At 46.4% G+C, this 24,090-nt stretch overlaps 1 protein-coding gene across 2 annotated transcripts in view; it reads right to left on the reverse strand.

Moving 5' to 3' along the window:
• LOC124555265 overlaps positions 1 to 24,090 on the reverse strand; it is a 516,239-nt gene that overhangs the window by 40,912 nt on the left and 451,237 nt on the right. For both annotated transcript variants that reach the window (XM_047129133.1, XM_047129134.1), the window contains one exon: positions 21,839 to 22,023. In XM_047129133.1, the coding sequence (XP_046985089.1) occupies positions 21,839 to 22,023 (185 nt within the window). The remainder of the gene's footprint in view (positions 1 to 21,838; positions 22,024 to 24,090) is intronic.

Below are 24,090 nucleotides of genomic sequence, written 5' to 3' on the forward strand. Positions count from 1 at the left end.
TAGAAAGATAGGTCCCTTATCATTTAGCTACAATATAGTAGGTCAGCAACTGGAAGCAGCTAATTCCATAAATTATCTGGGAGTAGGCATTAGGTGTGATTTAAAATGGAATGATCATATAAAGATGATCGTTGGTAAAGCAGATGCCAGACTGAGATTCATTGGAAGAATCCTAAGGAAATGCAATCCGAAAATAAAGGAAGTATGTTACAGTACATTTGTTCGCCCACTGCTTGAATACTGCTCACCGGTGTGGGATCCGTGCCATATAGGGTTGATAGAAGACATAAAGAAGATCCAACGGAGATCAGCGCGCTTCGTTACAGGATCATTTAGTAATCGCGAAAGCGTTACGGAGATGATAGATAAACTCCAGTGGAAGACTCTGCAGGAGAGACGCTCAGTATCTCGGTACGGCCTTTTGATAAAGTTTCGAGAACATACCTTCACCGAAGAGTCAAGCAGTATGTTGCTCCCTCCAACGTATATCTCGCGAAGAGACCATGAGGATAAAATCAGAGAGATTAGAGCCCACACAGAAGCATACCGACAATCCTTCTTTCCACGAACAATACGAGACTTGAATAGAAGGGAGAATCGATAGAGGTACTCAAGGTACCCTCCGCCACACACCGTCAGGCGGCTTGCGGAGTATGGATGTAGATGTAGATGTAGAACTGACGAGATGCTGGTGTTGGAAAGAGGTGTTTAATAAGTGTATTACCCATAAGCATACAGCTGAGAATTGTGCCTAGAGCTGTTTGATGTCAGAGGTCGCTACAGACACCTGCTCGAAAGTAATCCTGCAGCCCAGGTAATTGAAGCCAATACATGCTACCACAACTGATGGAAAAAATGCATCACTGGTTTAATTACACTGCGAAATTGTCGTGAAAACACCAGCACTCGTAATGTATGGGTCATAATGCAACACATGTACTGGGGAAAATCATCACCCCAAAAGATTGTAGAGGAGACGGTAGTTGAACGTGCACTCTCCTCGATGTACAATCACAAATTGTCGAAATTTGAGGCCCTCTTACCTCCGCTCATCCTTTCCCTGACTCCATCCACCTGCGGGGACACACAGGCTTTTCAAACTGTCGACTGCTATCGCTGAGCGATTCACGGTTTTTCTGCGACAAACAGCCATCCTCTCACGGTCGCTGGCCACGCCTGGCCTATCCCCATATCCCCGCTGCCCTCCCTGGACAATGGCAATACCCAGTCTGCCTTGAGGCGACAGTCCTTTCCCAACACAAAAGGGAAGTTCAGCGGCACCGCCCCGTCCCTTTATCTGTGTTGAGAGACCACACATGCTGATCCACACCCACACCTCCGTTCTGCGATGGAGAACAATTGTATTCAACGTCAGTTCAACTCTTATAATCGACGATCTATTAAAAAAGAGAACACAATCACGACGATAATAAATATCCTCTTTCAACAGAGGTAGGCACAGTTCATTTTGTTGTAGTTTCATGAAAAAAGTGGTTTGTTCATTATGGCAAGTACCATTTTACCAATGCGAAGCTATATCACACTGGCGTTTACAAAACAAGTCGTGAGAGCCTATCTTGTAATAGAACCTCCTACTAGATGTTACTGCGTCTCTCTTCTTCTGCTTCATCGAATGCATGCTTACATTTGACATTTTTGCTCCATAACTCCCCTCTACTGACATGTTTGTAAAGTATCTAATCATGTATCAGATTCTTGTGTTCTAGTTTTGTAAGCAATTTGATCATCACAGCCTGTTTCACGCAATCTACCCACATCTCGGAAAAAGAACACTATCATTTCTAGGTCCCATAACGAGCTATAATTCAAGTGGTGTCTACTTCACTGTTATAGTTTAGAAAGTATGAAATAACACAGGACTTGCGATAACACCTATTTTTTAAACATGAACTCGTTACAATAATTATAAAAACAACCGTGATTCAATGAGAATGGATAGCAGCCAATTTTTATTAGTTTTATGAGCAAAATGGGTGTAGTTTTGAGAGAATTATCTGCATCAAAACTAAACAGTTACACCATTCCTTATAGTAGAACCTCCTATATGATTTTATCATGTCTCTCTCTTCTGATATATCGAAAAACAAATAGTGTCTGCACGTTGACATTGGACATATTACATATACATGTACTGCCCCATTGGAGCACATTGCTAGTGCTCGAAGTCACACGGACAGATCTGCATAAATTTTTCTCAGTTCGCTACGGTCGAAGGTTCGAATCCTGCCTCGAGGATGGATGTGTGTGATGTCCTTAGGTTAGTTAGGTTTAAGTAGTTCTAAGTTCTAGGGGACTGATGACCTCAGATGTTAAGTCCCATAGTGCTCAGAGCCATTTGAACCATTTTTCTCAGTTGTACTGGAGGAAGACCATATCCAACAGACTATCAATCACAAGAGAGGGTTACCTTATTGGTCCTTCATAAACAGTTTAATACATTGTTTTTTCGGCTGTAATACATGGAAGCAGTGTACGACTACAGTTTCGTACACCGCCATATACTTTGTCTTTCTACAATGACATAGAGGTCTGCGTCAGGTGCTAAAACGATATTAACTCGTTTCCATCCTTTGGCTCTCACAGAAAGCTGAACATCGCATGGTGTAAACTATGCGTCTCCCACAACACACAGTTCGGCAGAAATAAAACATCGAGGCGATGTTTCTCAATGACAAAAATGTGAAAGACGTCGACACATATGGAAACGGGAAGACTTTGTGGCATTGTAGAGCGATTACAACAGCTATCCGATGGTGATGACTTATACAGTTAATCTCATCTTCCACAGTGACAAGGTAGCTGATGTCTCGGTGTTGTGTTTTGACGAGCATTCTTTCCTCATTTTGCATGTACATGATTACTGTTGCGGTGATGACCATCCCCAGAAGGTGACGTTTACAACACATGTGAGGCAGTAGAACTAAAAAGAGATACTGTTATCTTATGGGTGAAAAAAAAAATAAAAACATGTGGAGGGCATGGCAGCAAATGGAAAAAAAATTGGAAATTTGTGGTAAGGTCTTATGGGACCAAACTGCTAAGGTCATCGGTCCCTAAGCTTACACACTACTTAATCTAACTTAAACTAACTTACGCTAAGGACAACACACATGCCCGAGGGAGGACTCGAACCTCCGACGGGGGCAGCGGCACAGACCGTGACAAGGCGCCTCAGACCACGTGGCTACCCCACATGGCGCAAATGGAAATAGAACGAGTCTGCAGCATTGAGGAACACTTCCAAACAACTGTCTGAAGATGATGATCTGTACATTTAATTCCATGCTCCAACTGCGACAAGTAGCAGATATCCCGTGTTCTGCCAAGGCTCTCTCCATGCCGCCAAGTAGTGTCAGTGAGTCATTATGTGGTAATCAACAGTATACCAGTGGACGGACAGGATCGGAAAAACACTGTTGATATGGAAAGATTTACTGTAATACACACAGTTGACAATGTGATCAATTTTTGCAATTGTACCAGTTGTTCCATGATTTCAACACAAGCTAATGACACAGCGCAATGCTTCCCAGTTTCTGCATCATCGCTAAATCACTCCTTCAGTACTTTGGCTCAAATGGTTCAAATGGCTCTGAGCAATATGGGACTCAACATCGGAGGTCATCAGTCCCATAGAACTTAGAACTACACTCCTGGAAATTGAAATAAGAACACCGTGAATTCATTGTCCCAGGAAGGGGAAACTTTATTGACACATTCCTGGGGTCAGATACATCACATGATCACACTGACAGAACCACAGGCACATAGACACAGGCAACAGATTATGCACAATGTCGGCACTAGTACAGTGTATATCCACCTTTCGCAGCAATGCAGGCTGCTATTCTCCCATGGAGACGATCGTAGAGATGCTGGATGTAGTCCTGTGGAACGGCTTGCCATGCCATTTCCACCTGGCGCCTCAGTTGGACGTGCGTTCGTGCTGGACGTGCAGACCGCGTGAGACGACGCTTCATCCAGTCCGAAACATGCTCAATGGGGGACAGATGCGGAGATCTTGCTGGCCAGGGTAGTTGACTTACACCTTCTAGAGCACGTTGGGTGGCACGGGATACATGCGGACGTGCATTGTCCTGTTGGAACAGCAAGTTCCCTTGCCGGTCTAGGAATGGTAGAACGATGGGTTCGATGACGGTTTGGATGTACCGTGCACTATTCAGTGTCCCCTCGACGATCACCAGTGGTGTACGGCCAGTGTAGGAGATCGCTCCCCACACCATGATGCCGGGTGTTGGCCCTGTGTGCCTCGGTCGTATGCAGTCCTGATTGTGGCGCTCACCTGCACGGCGCCAAACACGCATACGACCATCATTGGCACCAAGGCAGAAGCGACTCTCATCGCTGAAGACGACACGTCTCCATTCGTCTCTCCATTCACGCCTGTCGCGACACCACTGGAGGCGGGCTGCACGATGTTGGGGCGTGAGCGGAAGACGGCCTAACGGTGTGCGGGACCGTAGCCCAGCTTCATGGAGACGGTTGCGAATGGTCCTCGCCGATACCCCAGGAGCAACAGTGTCCCTAATTTGCTGGGAAGTGGCGGTGCGGTCCCCTACGGCACTGCGTAGGATCCTACGGTCTTGGCGTGCATCCGTGCGTCGCTACGGTCCGGTCCCAGGTCGACGGGCACGTGCACCTTCCGCCGACCACTGGCGACAACATCGATGTACTGTGGAGACCTCACGCCCCACGTGTTGAGCAATTCGGCGGTACGTCCACCCGGTCTCCCGCATGCCCACTATACGCCCTCGCTCAAAGTCCGTCAACTGCACATACGGTTCACGTCCACGCTGTCGCGGCATGCTACCAGTGTTAAAGACTGCGATGGAGCTCCGTATGCCACGGCAAACTGGCTGACATTGACGGCGGCGGTGCACAAATGCTGCGCAGCTAGCGCCATTCGACGGCCAACACCGCGGTTCCTGGTGTGTCCGCTGTGCCGTGCGTGTGATCATTGCTTGTACAGCCCTCTCGCAGTGTCCGGAGCAAGTATGGTGGGTCTGACACACCGGTGTCAATGTGTTCTTTTTTCCATTTCCAGGAGTGTACTTAAACCTAACTAACCTACGGACATCACACACATCCATGCCCGAGGCAGGATTCGAACCTGCGACCGTAGCGGTCGCGCGGTTCCAGACTGAAGGACCTAGAACCACTCGGCCACTCCGGCCGGCTGCACTACTTTGCAAGTACCATATACTAGACTGAAAATGCAGATAGAGGACTGTGCAGTACATCCATTCGGTCATATACATCAAAGTATACCAGTTGTTCCGTAATTTCAACGCCAACCAATGACAAGGTAGAATGCTTCCCAGTTTCTGTATCATCTCTATATCACTCCTCCACTACTTTTCAGCTACACTATATTCGACTGCAAATGCAGATAGATGACTGTGCAGTACCTTCGTTCGACCGAACACACCAAAGTATACCCGATAGCGTCCAATACCGGTGCAATTAGATTATCTACACGTTTCCTGTGCATCGATCATAGTGCAGAATTTACGATTACAACTGTCTATCTTTCCCTGTGTCGATGGGTGTCACAGAGCATTCTCGCATTCGTATGATACAGTCGGAGATTGACAGATCCCTCCCACATTGTTCTTGACCAATCTTTCCTGCAGCACCAATCTTACCCACGGCACCCATCCAAATGCACAAGATCCCTCCAGATGCGTGCGTGTCGAGGAGGGTAGCGCCTCTTATCTGTGTATAGTAGACATGAGAGTGCTGCAGTGATATAACAGACAGTTAGGATGAAATGTATGGTTTATACATGATGGAGCTCCAGACGGTTGGAGTTTAAAACATTTCACATACATCAAGCGTGCTTTCAATTCTGAAGCATTATTCCACTGTCTGGAGTCAATATCAGGAAGGTACCAGCATGAGAGAAATGATCGTAGATCATAAACACACATTCCTATGGTTACATGGTTCTGTACCTAAATATGCTATAGGCTTAAAGCCACATGGTTTCCAAAGTATTAGTCATGCAGAATGCAACGCTCTTAGTACTCAAATGCAGGATATATTTGTCCAATATCAAACATACAACCACCCCTCAAGTTTCCTACCCTAATCACTATGGTGCCAAACTTTAAAATGGTAAAACTGCTTCCTTCTACAGTACTCTGGTGTCCTACGATGGCATCGTCAGTTTATATCCACCGCTCAAGCTGCTTATAAGCCAACTAGAATGAAGTCGAGAGACTGCTCTTCTGTCTCTTAGGAATTGCTAGCGAAGTTGCCTCACCGTGCGAAGTGAAGCATAACACTGCAGGTAACAAGAAGCACTGACAGATCTCAGGAGCCAACGACCACTACGTAAGCAGCAGTGCCTCACGACTGCAGCTTCCACCGGATTCGCAGATGACTACCAACAAAAATTTCACGTCAAAATTCCCCAGCAACAGCATCGGATATCCGTCCTCCTTGATTTTGTCATCCAATCAGAGTATAGTATGCAAAAGCGCCCAGCCAGTGTCAATTAATAAATATAAAACAGCACACACAAGCTTCAAGATATCTTGGACTCACGTTCGGCAGGCAGTTAACAAGTAAACCTCACCTATTAACCATCCAACACAAACGCCAAAGTGGAACCAATGTCCAGGGGAACATGGGGTGACAGCCTTCTATTCTACAAACACCAAACGTTCCCCTCCCCGAAACCAGTTTTCCCTTGTGCAGTTCCCAATAGTTTTTAGTGAAAGTGCAGTGCTACTTTTTAAAGAACGTCACCGTTTCTGAAAACTGTTTTAAATATATATTTTTGCTATAATCTTTACCTCTCTGTTTTCTGATTTTAATTAAAAAGCGAAGAGGGTCGCAATTTTATATAAATACCATGAGTAATCCACAGTTTTATAGATTTTAAAAACTTTCTAAAGTTTTTCACCTTTTAATCATTTTCTTTAGTCTTCATATACATGATGGTCAGAAACAGTGTGAAAATCTTGTAAGGATGTTGCAGGGAAAGTTGTGTTGAGAAATAACTGGCAAGAAAAAGATTCGAGAAGTTTCGCTGTTTTTGAGTTAATTAGCATTGAATTTAGCCAATCGGGCAGTTGCGCACAAATTCAAGCTGCGCGTTAGATACAATAAGCGGCAGTTGTTCTAATAGCGTAGATGATAGTACCGAAACCGTTCAGCCTTTGATTCGGGTTCAATCCTTACCAATGTCTCATGTCCAATTTTGCATCGCCCTCTTTTTAGGTTTTAGGAAGCCAAACGAAAAACACGTTTGGCGACACCGGCTTTGGCGGGCCGCTTGAATTCGAGCGCGCAACGGCCTGTTGGTTGACTTGAATGCTAATGAACTCGGAAAGGGCGCAACGTATAGAATTTTTTTCTTAACAGTTATTTCTCAGGGAACCTACACTTCAATACCCTCACAAACTTTTCAGAACACTTCCAGTCTCAAACTCTTGCACAAACAGTTGCGTAAACGTTTTCCAAGAATTGTGCTTCACATAGCACTCGACAATGAACACGCGCTGTTTCATCGTGAGCATCATTTGGTGTTGCATCCAGCTGATACCTAACACGTCTGCTCCTCACATACACTCAACGTAATGACACAGTGACGTACTCTGGACAGAGCATGAGGGAGATGTGCATCAGCGAAAATACGACAGCAACCGAGTGTGCACAGTTTAATTTTGCTCAGTTCGTTTGTCCACGCTTTTCGCCGAAGAGCGGGAAGTTGTACCACTGACTGTCCACCCTCTGCCCATATGGGGTGAGGGGGTTGAAATAACAATTAAAAAAAAAACAAGTACTCCCTCTGATGGAGGCTGCATGAATAGCAACTGAGACGTTGGTAGCTAAATCACATACTAGCTGAGAAATTTAGCATTGTCCAGGTACCTATTTATTTTCAAGCTTCTGCTAGTTCATCTCCTCCTCCTTCCTCTCTCTGTCCATCTTCTTCTTCCCACTCTCTCAGTCCATGCCCTCCGGCTCCCTCTCTCCTCCCTCCCCCTCTCTACCCACCTCGTACCCTCCCCTCTCTACTCATCCCCTCTCTCTTTATCCCCTTCTCCTCCCTCCTCTCTCTATGCATCCCCTCTGTCCCTGTACATCACCTCCACTCTTCTCTCACTCTGTCTCTCTCGACCTACCCCTCTCTCTGCCAACTTCCTTTACCCCCACTCTCTGTCTATCTCCTCTTGCCCTTCTCTCTGCCCATCTCTTCCTGCACTTCTCTCTGTCTATCTCCTCCTGCACTTCTCTCTGTCTATCTGGAACTCCCCTTCTGACCATCGCCTCTACCCTCTAATTCCTCCTCCGCCACCCCTTTTTTTGTCAGTCTCCTCCTTCCCTCTCTCTGTCCTTCTTCTCCTCCTTCCTCTCCCTGTTCTCCCCCTCTCTTCCCTCTCCCTGCACATCTTCTCCCTTTTCCTTTCTGTATCCTTCTTCTCCTCTCTCCTTTCTCTGTCCATTTTCTCTGTCTGTCTGTTCATCTCCTCCTCCCCCATCTCTCTGTCTGTCTCTTCCTCCCTCTGTCTCTGTCCATCTCCTCTCCCATCCTCCTCCTCTTATCTGTGCCTGTCTTCTTCTTCCTCCTTGCTGTCAGTCTATTTCCTTGTCTTCCCTTCTCTTTCCATGTTAACACACGCAGCCCAATCGGAGGCTGGTAATTATTACCCCTACAGTATTCCTTTCCAGATTGTAACTAGTATGCGTAACAGATTCCATTGAAATGGCTCGAGGGGTTTGAGATAGGCTTTATGTCCGTGGCTTTGGTGACATAAGCAAATGTCAAATAGATTTCACATATATTTAACATATTTCACGCGTATTTGTACACATATTTCATCTGTATGTCTCGCGAATTTCGCACTGCAGTTTCATTTTCACGCAGCTTAATGTTTATTACGTCGAATCTCCTGAGCTGCGTGTCGTACAATGGTATAATTTTAGAAGTACATCCAGTGGTATACGTGCTTACTGTCTGCGAAACGTGTTGTGAATACAGTTAGTAGCAAAGAAGTAATAAATTAAACGTCATGCATGATGCGCCTATTTTTTCACGCATCTCAGTATTTGACGTCATTTCTCTTGAAATATGTGTCGTACAATGATATATTACTGTAGGTACATTCAGCGGCAAATGTGGAAATACTGTCTGCGAAAAGTGGTGCGAATAGAGTTAGTGGTAAGAATACTTAAAACGGATAACAGAAGCGACGCGTCGTGACATGGAAGCAATGCGGCCTTGGCAGATCACTGGAGGGATTTGGTACCACATCTGCCCACACAGGTCACCTAATTCCCGTAAATTCCGGGGAGGGGGGCGATGAGCTCTGACGCCACGTCCAGTCACATCCCAGATGTGTGCGATAGGGTTCAGATATGTCGAGTTGGACGACTAGTACATCAACTGGAACTCGCCACTGTGTTCCTCGAACTACTCCACCAAACTCCTGGCCTTGTGGCATGGCGCATTACCTTGTTGAAAAATGGCATTGCTGTCGGGGAACATGATCGTCTTGAAGTGATGGTAACAAGATCTGCAGCAATGTGCGATATTCCTTGGCCGTCGTGGTACCTTGCACGAGCTCTACTGGATCCATAGATAGCCACGTGAATGTTCCCCAGAGCATAATGGAGCCGCCGTCAGCTTGTCTCCGTCCCGCAGTACAGTATCAACGTGTTGTTTCCTTGGAAAACGACGGATTCGCGACCTCCCATCGTTATGATGAAAAAGGTATGGGATTCATCAGACCAAGCAAAGCTCTGCCACTGCGCCAGCATCCAATGCTGATGGTCACGTGCGCATTTCAGTCGTAGTTGCCGATATCGCGGTGTTGACATTGGCATACGCATGGGTCGTCGGCAGCAGATGCCCATCATTAGGAGTGTTCGGTGCACTGTGTGTTCAAACTTGTACTCTGCCCAGCATTAAAGTCTGATGTTAGTTCCGCCACAGTTTACCAGTCTGCCCAGGCTAGTATGCCCGAATGTGGAGTGGCCGCCCAACCCTACGACGTCTGGACGTGGTTTCACCTTGGTTTTGCGACTTGCTGAAGGGCACTCACCACGGCACTCCTCCAACACCCGATAAGACGTGCAGTTTCCGAACTGCTCGTGCCGGTCCTCCGAGGCATCACAATCTGTCTTCGGCCAAACTTAGATACATCGAGCGCCTTCCCCATTCTGCGCACGGACAGCACGCTCACTTATATTGCCTGCACCGTGCGTGTGTCTGTCTGGCAGGCATTCCTCGCCAGGTGGTGGTGCTATCGCCTGAAGATGTTTATATCGATAGTAGGTCGGTGGTCTCAGAGTTCTGGCTGATCATTGTACATCAATACACCCATTTTTATAATTGGTGTGGATGCCACCGTCACATACCTAGAAGAATTTTATTAGAATAACGTTTATCGGCCTTATTTGATCTTCACGAAGGTATCTATTGACTGGATTTTTTCGTTTGTTACGGCTATGGCGTAATGTGTCTCTGCAGAGCTCCCACTATATCGATTCGCCGTAATTGATTAGGTACACGTAGTTGAACGCACTGCGCCACCTGATGGCCCCTCTGACCGCATAAAGCATTTATCAGCTGTCGCCGAGCGCTGCCTCGAGCGTAATCACAAAATGAAATACGACGAGACCAATACCGTGGGGCAAGCGCCAAGTTTATGGAACAATGTAATTATAGAGTCTATTGAAATAAAGATGTCGGAAAACCTAAGAAACGGTTACGGATATCAGAGCTGGGAAACGCAGAGAGAATAAGAGAGAATGTGCATTTCACTGAATAATAGCACTGGCTCCGAAATACAAATGAATAACAAATGGGCATCAAAGGACATGCCGGCTCCTGGAATACGAACTCGGCTATAAATAGCGACGTGATACCAACAGTACTTCAGTCTGGTCGGAATCCAAGTAGAGAGGAAGGATAAGGACACAGCAAGCTGAACCTCAAGAAGACGTCTCTGTCGGATGTCGATATATCGTGACAGAAAAATAGAATCATCAATTTAGCTGAGCAACTGAAAGTACACCATTAATCAATCACGAAGAGAAATCCCAAATAAATTAACAGAATTCCTCATATCTCAAGGCAAGGAACAATATAAAAATTCAGAAGTTTCATGTCGGGAAGCAACGGAGGGTACTAACGTAGGTGATATTCGTTTTCAAGAACGGTCGTAGAGCAGATGCACATAGTTATGGGCCTATATCGTTGACATCAGTCTGTTGTAGAGCTATGGAACATGTTTTTTTGCTCACGTATTATGGCGTTTTTGGAGACTCAACATGGATTCCACAAACAGAGCTCTTGCGAAACTCAACTCTGTGTTTCTCCATGAGATCTACTGAACTGTAGACATCAGTGTTCAGGTTTATGCCGTGTTCCTAGGCATAAGGAAGGCATTTGACACCACCCTGCACTGCCGTTTAGTGAAAAATGCCAGCTTACCGAGTATCGAACCATATTTGTCACTAGATTCAAGACTAACTGGCAAAGAGAACTCAACACGTCGGATTTAACGGACCAAAACTGACAGATGTAAAGGTAATTTCTGGAGCACCCCAGGGAAGTGTGATATGATAGAACCGTTACCGTTTACCATATATGACTGTAGCGTTTCGAAAAGGACCTGCAGAAGATTGATGAATGGTACATGGACTGGTAGTCGACCCTGAAAGTAAATAAATGTAGCATATAGCGTATACACAGGAGAAAAATCCGCTACTATACAACTACATCATCGATGAAAAATTACTGGAAACAGTATCCATCGTAAAATATCTAGGAGTAACTATCTGGAGCGACCTTAAGTGGAATGGCCGCATAAAACAAATACACTGCGCAACACAATTAAAGGATCACTTTATCGAAACCCCATAATGTTGTCCCATTCCAACGCATAACTTCGAAATTTGGTTCAAAGGTGGCTACAACCTTCCTCTATAATGGTATAAAAGCGTGGCGCCCTGCGCCGTCACCCTCCGGCTCGACGACGCATCAAACAACAAAGTGTCGACAATTACGAAAAAAGACCAGAGCTCAGAAGTTCTTGTGACGTGTCAAGTGGATTAATGATGCACATTGGCACCAAATGTCACCAAAATTTGCCCAACACCACTGTGGATGTGCCATATGATGGGAAAGTCGTCAGAGCCTCTCTTACCTACATTCAACCTTTTCTTTTGACGCCTCTGCGATGGAGGTCAGAACAGTGACGACCGGCGATGAAATCACGCGGTGTTCATTTGGTTGGCTGAGGAAAACATTTCAGACACACCGGCTCTCAGAATCGAAACGAAGAGGGTTCCAAGGTTGGCATAAAGTGCGTTAATGACACCACTCCCTTTCTTAGGAGTTTGATTTCTATACATTTCGCGGCAGAAAAGGCAGTCCACAGTACGATGAGCAAAAGGACGACGTTCTTGACGACAACAGGGGGGTTTGAAACTGGAGCTCTGAAAACGCATAAGGAGGCTTTGTCACTGTGGATACATCTTGGGCTATTCAAACAGTCTCGACAAACATCACGGTCCTGTAACCCCACTGAACGAGATGTGATCCATTTGGAGTGCAGTGTGACTGCAGTTTTTCGTTTGGGTACAGAGTTGTTCCACTGGAGAAGTTTAAAACCATTCCAAGAAATGTTGAACGTGATCCAAAGCAGAAGCAGGAAAGGGTCCTTATTCTTTTTCAATGCTCCTGTTTCGCGCCCTCCTGCGGCGTGAGCACACAGGGGTGCGACGTTGACACATGCGAGAAGAAAAGGGCAAAGGGTCCCTCTAACACCCTGCAGTTGGGCAAAACCCTCTGAGCACCTGCTCACACTGACAGAGAATTTTAAAAATGTGCCTTTACAGAGAAAACCTACGAAATAGCTCAAAGTGCGTGCAGGTAGGAAATCATTTGACACACCTCTGAGGCCAGTTGCCTGCCTGCAGGCGCCTAGTAGTTCAAAAATGGCTCTGAGCGCTATGGGACTTAACTTCTGAGGTCATCAGTCCCCTAGAACCCACAACTACTTAAACCTAATTAACCTATGGACATCACACACATCCATGCCCGAGGCAGGATTCGAACCTGCGACCGTAGCGGTCGCGCGGTTCCAGACTGTAGCGCCTAGAACCGCTCGGCCACATCGGTCAGCCGCCTAGTAGTATTTCGCAGGTTTCTTCTGAAAAGGCACATTTGTAATATACTAAATAAATGTAGGCGGGTGCCACTGAGTGTTTTGCTGAATTGGGGATCTTAGAGGGACACTTTTCCATTTTATTCATGGATGTGTCAACGTCACATCCCTCCACGATCACGCCACAGGAGGGTTTGAACGTGGAGCACCGAAAAAGCATAAGGAGCATTTGCTGCTTCGGATCACGTTCAGATTTCGTCTAATGGTTTTGAATGGTCCCTAATGGATCCACCTCGTACACCAGGGCAAAACTTGCTGTCGCATTGCACTCCAAAGGGTTCAGATCATATTCAGTGCCGCTACAGACTATTAATGTTTGTTGAGAAGGGATGAATGGCCCACGAGGTGTCCATAGTGCCAAAGGTTGTAGACAACGTCGTAATTTTGCTCATCGCACTGCGAACTACTGTTTTCGATCGCGAAATGTCTGGAAACCAACGTTCTGAGGAAACGCGTGGTTTCATTGCCGCCCTTTATGTCACCACGCTGAGCACTTTGCTTTCGATTCTCAGCGGCGGTGTGTCTGAAATGTTATCTTCGGCCAACCATAGAAATTCCTAGGAAGAGTGTTAAGCAAATGTAACAGATCCATGAAAGAAGTGGCTTCTGAAACACTTGTTCGAACGATTCGTGAGTATTCTCATCGCACTGGAGCCCTTACCATGTAGGCCTAGTACTAGTACATCTACATCTACATCCATACTCCGCAAGCCACCTGACGGTGTGTGGCGGAGGGTACCTTGAGTACCTCTATCGGTTCTCCCTTCTATTCCAGTCTCGTATTGTTCGTGGAAAGAAGGATTGTCGGTATGCCTCTGTGTGGGCTCTAATCTCACTGATTTTATCCTCATGGTCTCTTCGCGAGATATACGTAAGAGGGAGCAATATACTGGTTGACTCCTTGCTGTCGCATTGCACTCCAAAGGGTTCAGATCACATTCAGTGCGGTTACAGCCCCTTAATGTTTGTTGAGAAGGGCTGAATGGCCCATGAGGTGTCCACAGTGCCAAAGGTTGTAGACAACAAGAGATAGGGAAGATACAACGTAGAGCAATGTGTTTCGTCAGAGGGTCGTTTAGTCGACGCAAGAGCCTTACAGAGATGCTCAACAGACTCCAGTGGCTGATAGTACAAAAGATGCTTTGTGCATTACAGTGTGGTTTACTACTGAAATTCCGAGAGACTATGTTCTGGAAAAAGTCGGACAACATGTTTTTTGAAACTTCCTGGCAGATTAAAACTGTGTGCCCGAGCGAGACTCGAACTCGGGACCTTTGCCTTTCGCGGGCAAGTGCTCTACCATCTGAGCTACCGAAGCACGACTCACGCCCGGTACTCACAGCTCTACATCTGCCAGTATCTCGTCTCCTACCTTCCAAACTTTACAGAAGCTCTCCTGCGAACCTTGCAGAACTAGCACTCCTGAAAGAAAGGATACAGCGGTGACATGGCTTAGCCACAGCCTGGGGGATGTTTCCAGAATGAGATTTTCACTCTGCAGCGGAGTGTGCGCTGATATGAAACTTCCTGGCAGATTAAAACTTTTTCCTTTCTTTCAGGAGTGCTAGTTCTCCAAGGTTCGCAGGAGAGCTTCTGTAAAGTTTGGAAGGTAGGAGACGAGATACTGGCAGATGTAGAGTCAGTCTGCTTTCCGCAGCGCTGCGGCGAGGACGTCTTGTTTACGTCCCGTCCGCGCGGTCGCGAGTGCCCGTAGTTGTTTACTACTTCGTCGCCGCTAGTTTAGAGTCCATCACTACCGACGCAACATGGCACATTCATACAGACAAACCACCATCAAGATCAGTTTTCAAACCGATCATGCACGACCGCAAGGTTTTGAAGTGGAACGTTTTCTACGTGACGACGTTAAAATTGACCCGCGAGACATAATTGGTATCCATCTCTCTATCACGAGCAGTGTTGTCTACGTCAAGCTAGTAAGTGACGAGGTGTGCAACAGAATCGTGAGCGCACGTGCGAACGATCTTAAATTCAAACATTCTGATGGCCATATTGGGGCGGTCTCTATCGATCACGCGGGGCTTGGCCTCCGTACGATACGCGTCTTCGAACTCCCTTTCGAAGTACCACCGGACGTAGTCACCGCGGCTTTCCAGCCCTACGGCAGAGTGATCAGCCATATGGCCGAAAAATGGACCACCTTTACAACGTACCCTGTTCTTAACGGGGTACGACAGATTAAAATTGAACTGACCAAACATGTTCCGTCATATCTTGTCATCGGCGGATGTAGGGCGATCATTGTGTATGACGGTCAGCCACGCACTTGTTCTGGTTGTGGCCAAGAAGGGCACGTCCGGTCGGATTGTCTCCGACGACGGCTTACTCAGATCCCCACAGGTGAATCTATGACTCCTTCTACGGTGACGACCCTTCCTCTCAATTACGCCGAAGTTACACGGGCAGCAACTCTTTCCGATGCTGACGACAGTAGTCCGATAGCCGCCCCCGATGGAGAGACCAAAATGGCTTCTGCAGTACAGGATCCGGCCTCTCCAACGGCGCCCCCACCTGAAGATAATCACCGATCGACCTTGCAAGAAGGCGTGGATGCCAGAATGGACATTGACCCACGGGTTGTGCCGACAGCGGCTTTTCTTCCAGACACCGGAGCAGCTGACGAAATCCACCCACATTCAGATACTGAAACACACGTCCGTAAACAGCGTTCCCCGCGAAAACACAAGAGACGGCGGCGTGCTCCGTCGGACGAGTGTTTGCAGCGATCGTCTGACATGGACTATGGAAATTCCGACGACGGTACCGGTGGTACAGAGGCCGCTGTAACTTCAAACTCAACAGATCGCCGTGGTGACGGCTTCAGCCCCTCAGACCCCACAGCACAGCAGGATCACAAGCAGACATCCGCTGCCGATTCCCAGCCAGCAGAGCCGATGGAGTCAGCGCCGAGTGCCGCAGCAGCCACTAACAGCCACCAACAGCCGATGGTGTTTCACGGCGACTGGGCGGACGACTGTGAGGAACACTCCTTGCCCATCGTGTCGGACGACACGGGGGGAAATTTACCCCACCAGTGTTGATCCTTTCCCGCCGTCAGTTACAGTGACGAGACAGCCTTACCAGGGTATTGATGGCCAACACGGATGCTGTGGATAGACCTCAAACTTATCGCGTTGCAACTATAAACATTAACACTATACGGACGCGCGCTAAGTTATCCTTGCTTCAGGATATGTTGAACTCTGCTTCCATCGACATAGCCCTTCTCCAGGAAGTGTACGTCGACGACTTCCCAGGCATGTACGGTTACGATGCTTGCGTCTCTCCAGCTTCCCCAACAGGCAGCGGTGTCGCTGTACTTCTTCGGGAAGGGATAGTGGCGGACGATATCCTGTTTTTGCCTGGGGCAAGAGGAATGGCACTCACAGTACTGGGGGTCCGCCTCATCAATATCTACGCACCTTCCGGGACGGACAAACGTCGCGAACGTTCACGATTCTTTGCGGAAGACGTCGCCCCGCTCTTCCAAGGCCGCCACGACCATCTGGTGTTTGGAGGTGACTACAATTGCGTACTGGCGCCCAGAGATCAACTCCCACGACATAATCCGTGCCCGGAACTCGGGACGCTAATTCGAGACCTGCAGATGGTGGACACTTGGGAACATCTTCACGGCCACCGACCGGGATTCACGCACTTCACAAGTCACTCTTCCAGTCGTATCGATCGGATTTATGTCTCACGCTCTCTCGCCGCTGGAACACAGGATGCGGAACTGTGGCCTGCAGCATTCTCGGACCACTCAGCTTACATTTGTGCCGTCACCCTGCGGCGGCAACAAGTGTGGAGAAGCCGCAGCCCGTGGAAATTAAACATCGCTCACCTGTCGTACCCGGATTGCCGCCAAGCCGTTGAGGATACGTGGCATTCGTGTGAAAATCGCCTCCGTGCATATCCCACAACGATCCGCTGGTGGTTGGACTGCGCCAAACCGGCACTGAGGCGAACGTTGATAACCTACGGTCGTGACCACGCTACCTGGCGAAGACATACACTCGACTTTTACTTCCGGGTCCTGCGCGATTGCGATGCTATGGCGCCGTCTCCGGAACGACAAACGGCGGTCCACCGTGCTAAGGCTCAGATCCTCGCTCATATGCGACGCCACCTAGAGGGGGTAGTCATCCGCTCGAGGACGCAGGATCGGATACCGAGCGAACGCCCGTCAATGTTCCACGTCCTTCGTGAACGTAAACGACGCCAACGAGCGCTGATACGCTTCATCGACACGGAGGACGGTCATCGCCTCACCACGCAACAAGACATAAACACAGCGTTCTACAATCATTACTCCCAACTCTATTCCGCTCAGACCCCTGATCTGACAGCACTGGAGGACGTCTCTCAGACGATTTACGGCACCGTCACCCCGGCAATGGAAGCGGCCTTGATGGAAGAAATTACAGAAGAAGAAGTGATCGACGCCTTTCGAAAAGGTGCTGTCAACAAGTCTCCGGGTCCTGATGGCCTCCCCTTGGAATTTTACCGGACTTTTCAATATTTATTAGCCTCCCGATGGACGGACATCTGTCGCGAACTCCTATCCCCGGACGTGCCGCTCCCTGCGGCCCTTGTGGAAGGAATGATTATTCCTATTCACAAACCGTCCGGTGGCTCACGACTGCAGGACTACCGCCCGTTGACGCTATTGAACTGCGACTTTAAGATCTTTTCTCGACTGTTGGCGGCGCGGATACGCCAGACCCTACGAAATGTTATCTCACCCGATCAAACGTCATTAGGAGGCGACAATAATATTCAAACAGCACTCAGTGAATATCGTGACTTGATCTCACTGGCGAGGGCATGTCGTCTGAAGGGTGCACTGGCGGCAATCGATTTTAGTCAAGCTTTCGACCGAGTGGACCACAACTATTTGGAAGCGGTCCTCCAACATATGCGGTACCCACAGCCATTCGTCACTGTCGTCATGCGACTCCTCCGTGGCGCGACGTCCAAGGTGATCGTCAACGGCCGACCTTCGCAGCCCCTCACCATTTCTCGATCGATACGCCAAGGGTGCCCTCTGTCCACTTTACTTTACGCTGTGGCCATGGAACCTCTCCTCTGCGGCCTGCGACAACGACTAACGGGTATGACGTTACGAGGCCACACTTTCCGGTGTAAAGCGTACGCTGACGACCTGGTGATTGTCATCCGCCACGGTGACGACACCGCTAGCGCACTAAATTGGATAACGAAATATGGCATGGCCGCTGGTAGTCGTATCAACGTCGCAAAATCGGTGGCGATGAACATCGGGGTCGGATTGTCTGAGAACAGTGTCACCCCCTTACAGCTCAGAGATAGTTTGAAATGTCTCGGCATTGACTTTACAGACGATATACGACGGACCGCTGCTCACAACTTTCGACGGCTTTTACGGAATGTTCGGACTGGAATTGCCAACAACCGCCTACGAGCCCTGGACATCGTCCAACGGACCCAGTATGTTAACTCACATTTAGCGTCACGCATTCCGCACATCGCCCAGATATTACCTATACCGGTGATGTTAGCACGCCGTATACATGCGGCTTTTGGGTCCTTCGTGAGTTCAGGAATGCTTTTCAAGATCAAATATGAGACTCTCACCCTTCCTCCGGATCGGGGAGGGCTTGGCCTTTATCACGTTTATGACAGAGCGGTCGCCCTATTTGTGAGCACATTAGTCAAACTACGGCACCGCCGTCCGGACAGTCTGACCAGTTTGTTAATAGAAGAACTAGCACCGCCCTCCCTGTTGCCGCCTGTGCCGATACACCACGTCCCCTCCTCGCTCTTCTACATCGGTGTCTTTTACCTCGAACTCAGTTACGTTCGACTTGCCTTACCAGCGACTCAACTGGCGACGGCAAAGACGGTTTATAGGGTCCTACAACGTGGACGATCCGATAACGTCGTGGAGAGTAAGCACCCGAACGTCAACTGGCGAGTAGTGTGGAGGACAATTCACCACGTAACACTGGACACTGACGTCACGTCGATGTGGTATATCACTGTCAACGGTAAGCAGGTGACCAGATCAAGGCTACATGCGATCCACATGGTGGACTCACCCACGTGCACGTACTGTGGCGTTCAAGACGACGATGAACACCGTCTTAGCTGTGGCGAGTCTACGGCAGTGTGGCACTTAGTGAGGCAAATGTCAGCATACTTCCTTCGGGTAACGCCGAATCATATCGACCCCAAGACTATCTTATTCCCGGATGAAACGTATTACCCACGCACTAAAACTAATGCAATGACGTGGCTTCGTGGACATGCAGTGCATTATTTGTTTCAAGACGGCACTAAGGACACTTTAGACTTTTGGAACTATTTGCAGGAACGACATTGCAAGATCCTCCGTAACCCTAAGTATCGACAATATTTTTCCAATTTTTTGTGGAGTGCGTTCCACGACCCTCCACGTAGCTGGAACATCACGGGTAAGAGAAGCTAAAATTACAATACGATGATAGAACACTACACGGTACGACGTGGGATCTACTTTCATCATTACGAGAAGTCATACCTGGATGATACAGCAGATGGAGAGTTTCGTTGTGAACCCTCACACTCTGTAGCAGTATTTGCCCCATTTCCTCTTTTTGTCCCCGGTGCGAAAAGGTCTTCGCAGTTTTAGTTTCCCCATCCGGTGCAAGATGTAGCACTGGTTAATGGTGGTATGGATTCCACCCTTCAGTTTTGTTTCATGGTTTCCTTCGCCCCGCACTTTGTTCTCTTTCTTTATGCCTTTTTCTACAACTATTAGCATGGTTTTAGTTATGTGCGTCCCCAACTCGACACAAAGAGTGCACTTACTAGTTTTCAGTTCCTTACTGTTAAAAAAAAAAAAAAAAAAAAAAAAAAGGTTAAGGTGTTGGGCTGCCAAGTGAAAGGTTATGAGTTCAAACCTTGTGCGGTGCTTAATATTTTCTTTATTTAAAAACGATATTAGAGTGCCTTACTTCACAAATTTTATTCGTTTGAATGAAATTTCTAGTGCTTTGCCTCTTAACTTTTTCGCTGCCGCAGACACGTGCTCCCCGCATTCCGCGCGATTTTGTCATCACTGCACTTCTCGCCTGTGCAGACACATGGTGTTCCCACTGCTTTGACACACTTATCATTCGATTTCACAAAAACTATTTGGCTAAAAAATTTGATTTTTACACGTCTTCTTGCTTGATACCTTCCCCCCATAAATGACTTAATTTTGTTTTGATGTGCAGCATTAAATGTAGTAAACCATTGCACGAAATTTTGAAGAGTTTGCAGAGGTAAAAGTCCATAGCGTATACTTTCCGTATGGTCGATTTTAGTTGCCACAATGTTGAGAATGAAATGTGGACAAGATACCTAAATTTCATATAATATTTACTGTATAACAATATCTCATTTAATTTAAGTACCACATAGGTGTCGTACATAATATTGAGAAATATTCCGTCTTTCGCGACTGTAATAAAAGTTTTATATACACACGGCGCGTTTGGCTTTATTTTAAAGCACTTCCATCGGTGAAAGGTATGGCACATACACAATGGTATTCATGTTCTATTTCTTGTTTTTGTTCCACAGTCGCAGTTTTACCAATGGTATTGAAATTAAAAAAAAAAAAAAAAACATAAAAAAAAAGATGGTAGAGCACTTGCCCGCGAAAGGCAAAGGTCCCGAGTTCGAGTCTCGGTCGGGCACACAGTTTTAATCTGCCAGGAAGTTACATATCAGCGCACACTCCGCTGCAGATTGAAAATCTCATTCTGGGAACATGTTTTTTCCTCCGACTTAGGTCTCGGGAAATGACAACAATGAGATCATTCGAGAAGTTAGAGGTAATACAGAGGTTTCCCGACAATCATTCTACCCATCCGCCATTCGCAAATGGAACAGGGTAGGGATGGAGGGACAGATAGTGGTACCAGAAGTACCCCCCACAAATAACAGCAGGCGGCTTGAGGAATACTGATGTACATGTAAACGTCTTATACAAAAATGGGTCAAATGGCTCTGAGCGCTATGGCAGTTAACATCGGAGGTCATCAGTCCCCTAGAACTTAGAACTACTTAAACCTAACTAACCTAAAGACATCAAACATCCTTTTCCGAGGCAGGATTCGAACCTGAGACCGTAGCAGCAGCGCGGTCCCGGACTGAAGCGCCTAGAACTGCTCGGCCACAACGGCCGGCAAACGTCTTGTACAAAATGGTACAGTTGTAAATAATGAAACACATTAGCGGTAAGTAGCTGTCATAGACGTATCGTTTCATTTTGTTTTGGACTGGCACTGTATTGGGGGATTTATTACCATCTCTTAGTCTTCTGGTAACTTTGCATTCAGTGACATAGGCGTATGAAGTTCCCACGAAACACGAAAGAGTTGTTGAATTTAAGCATGTCTTTATGAAAGATACCTTGTCACACAACACTCATCTAGTAACTGTGACGTTGCACTGTAATTTACAAATACGAACACAGATCAATGTATATAGTCGAGTTCTAGCGGCATGTCATACTAAAAAAGCATTCTGAAAACATCCTGACTAAAGAAAATTACTGTTTTTGTGAGTATACTTACGTATGTAGTTGTGTTCAATTGGGGGATCTTTGTTTATGGGGTACTGAGGCTGGCAAAGTGGATCTCTGGAGTTCCAGGCAAACAGCCAGTTATCTTCTTCGTGAACGAAGTCAATCCCGGGACGAAGGTCTCTTTGTTCAATGTCACTCAGAAGACAATTAGCAGGACGTCCACCACGCGTCATCCTAAATGAATACAAAATACGTGCTGTAGTATATAACACTTAGATTACACACCAATGTAATGAAAGGATTATATTCTAAAAAAATACTTAAAGTCAAAACTGACACAGCAGAATTAAGGTAAATAAAGCGAGTAAATTTCATTAATGCTATGTATTTGTTCATGAGTTTGAAACTATTCTGTTATCACACATTCCTTTTTAGTCATATATGCCTTATTTTCATTATGTTCCTCTTGCGTTCTGTTATGTTCTTTTTGTCTTGTCTGCAGAGTAAGAAACATTATCTTATTTTGCACTACAGCTATATGTTACCATTCATCTATGAAGTCTGTCCTTGTGTCGGCCTCTGACCCAATCGTCAGAAAAAAATGAGTACCAAAGCCGAAATGAAACACTGACCTATGTTTTTCGCGGTCATACTTTACTCTCGGGATTATTAGAACAGGCCTCACGGCCTAATTCACCTCTGTGTATTTCTCCACTCATCGTCTGACACGTTTCTGTGAGAAGTAACATTTCAGTTCAGTCGGAATCTTCGAAAGAGCAAATTTATTTACGTGGTTGAACGAGCGATTAAATTTTGACCATATCATGAATTTTTGCGGAATGAAGATGTTCACCCGATCAAATTTTTTATATCATAATATAAATATATTTTATATCATGAATAGCCCAGAAACATAGATTGTGGGAAATGCTCCATAATTTCATTGAAAACTGTTATCTTTGTCTTTTATCTAAGGTTTCCCAAGGTACTTCCCGTACTTGTGAGCATTGGCAGTCTACTTTTGCTGGTATTACGACCGAATTTCTGCGTCAGGGTAGTAAGAGTTCTTGATTTTATTGGGTGCAGATTTTTCTTTGCAGTGAAGAATACAATTACAGATGACAGCTGTGTGCGCATCTCTTCTCCATCCCAGAGTTCGCTGTTCGCGAGCAAAGATATAAGTTTGAGTACCGTGACAGAGGTTTCATCCATCACGAATGTTCAAAACATTTTATTTCAGTGCGAAACATTGCAGGGCGAATGGATGATTTACATATATAAATAATACTTCGAAAGCATTGAGTGAAATATATAGCCAGTAGAGAAACAACAAGCGCAATGATTTATTGTGACAGTTTGCGCTTTGAAAATTTTACATCACATCAGTAAAACATACCCAAGTAATCCGGCACTTAAACTACTTGGAAGAAACGACTGCAAAATCCCCGTCCGGTTATTCTGATTTATCTTCTTACGCTTTACCTAAATCACTCCAAGTAAATACTAGGACAGTTTCGTTACGTAGACCATGGGCAATTCCTCTCCCTTCTTTTTCTAACGGAGTTTGATATTAACAAGACCGTTAAACTGTCTTCCTTCTCTTCACATCTGTAAATTGTTGCTTGGCGAATGCGCTGTTACTGATTCCTGTGATTTAACACCAGTTATGAGACTTTCCGCCTATTGCGCGCAATACATTACAATGTATATTGAAGGCTACCTGCCAGACCCAGTACCATGAAATTTTTTCTCTCCAGTGGAGAACACACAGAAATGTACTCTGACATGGATACTAACTGTAAGCACACCTTTTACCTATCACAGAATTTTGTTATTCACGAGCAAGGATTTGGGTTTGCATCCCGGTGACCAGTTGTGATCGATCGAGAAGGTTTCTGCAATTCACTACAAATTTATCATTAACTTCGAAACACACTGTAGCTCAACAGTCAGCGAAAATATTTGAATGATGCGCTGCAGAGCTTTAAATTCGTGATTTTCGGGTCTATATCTTGAGCGTATATAGGGTCACTGCAAGTTTAAGCACTCGTTGTTCTTTGCACCAACAAAACGGCCACTATTCTATTTCCCACAGACGAGGATATCTGGACTGTTATAGGTGCGAATTGGTCCGATTACCATAGTTACAGGACAACGTTTAGTTGTCAGTAATTGTTATCCACGTAACGAGATGTGCCTTTTTTTTTTTGAGGACTTCGTATCGTCGAAACTGATATTTCAGATGTTTTCTCCGAACTCTAAGTCTGTTGATGGTGTACATACTTCCGAGGTTTCACCTGT

Source organism: Schistocerca americana, chromosome X (assembly GCF_021461395.2).
Source record: "Schistocerca americana isolate TAMUIC-IGC-003095 chromosome X, iqSchAmer2.1, whole genome shotgun sequence".
NCBI classification, from domain to species: Eukaryota; Metazoa; Arthropoda; class Insecta; order Orthoptera; family Acrididae; genus Schistocerca; species Schistocerca americana.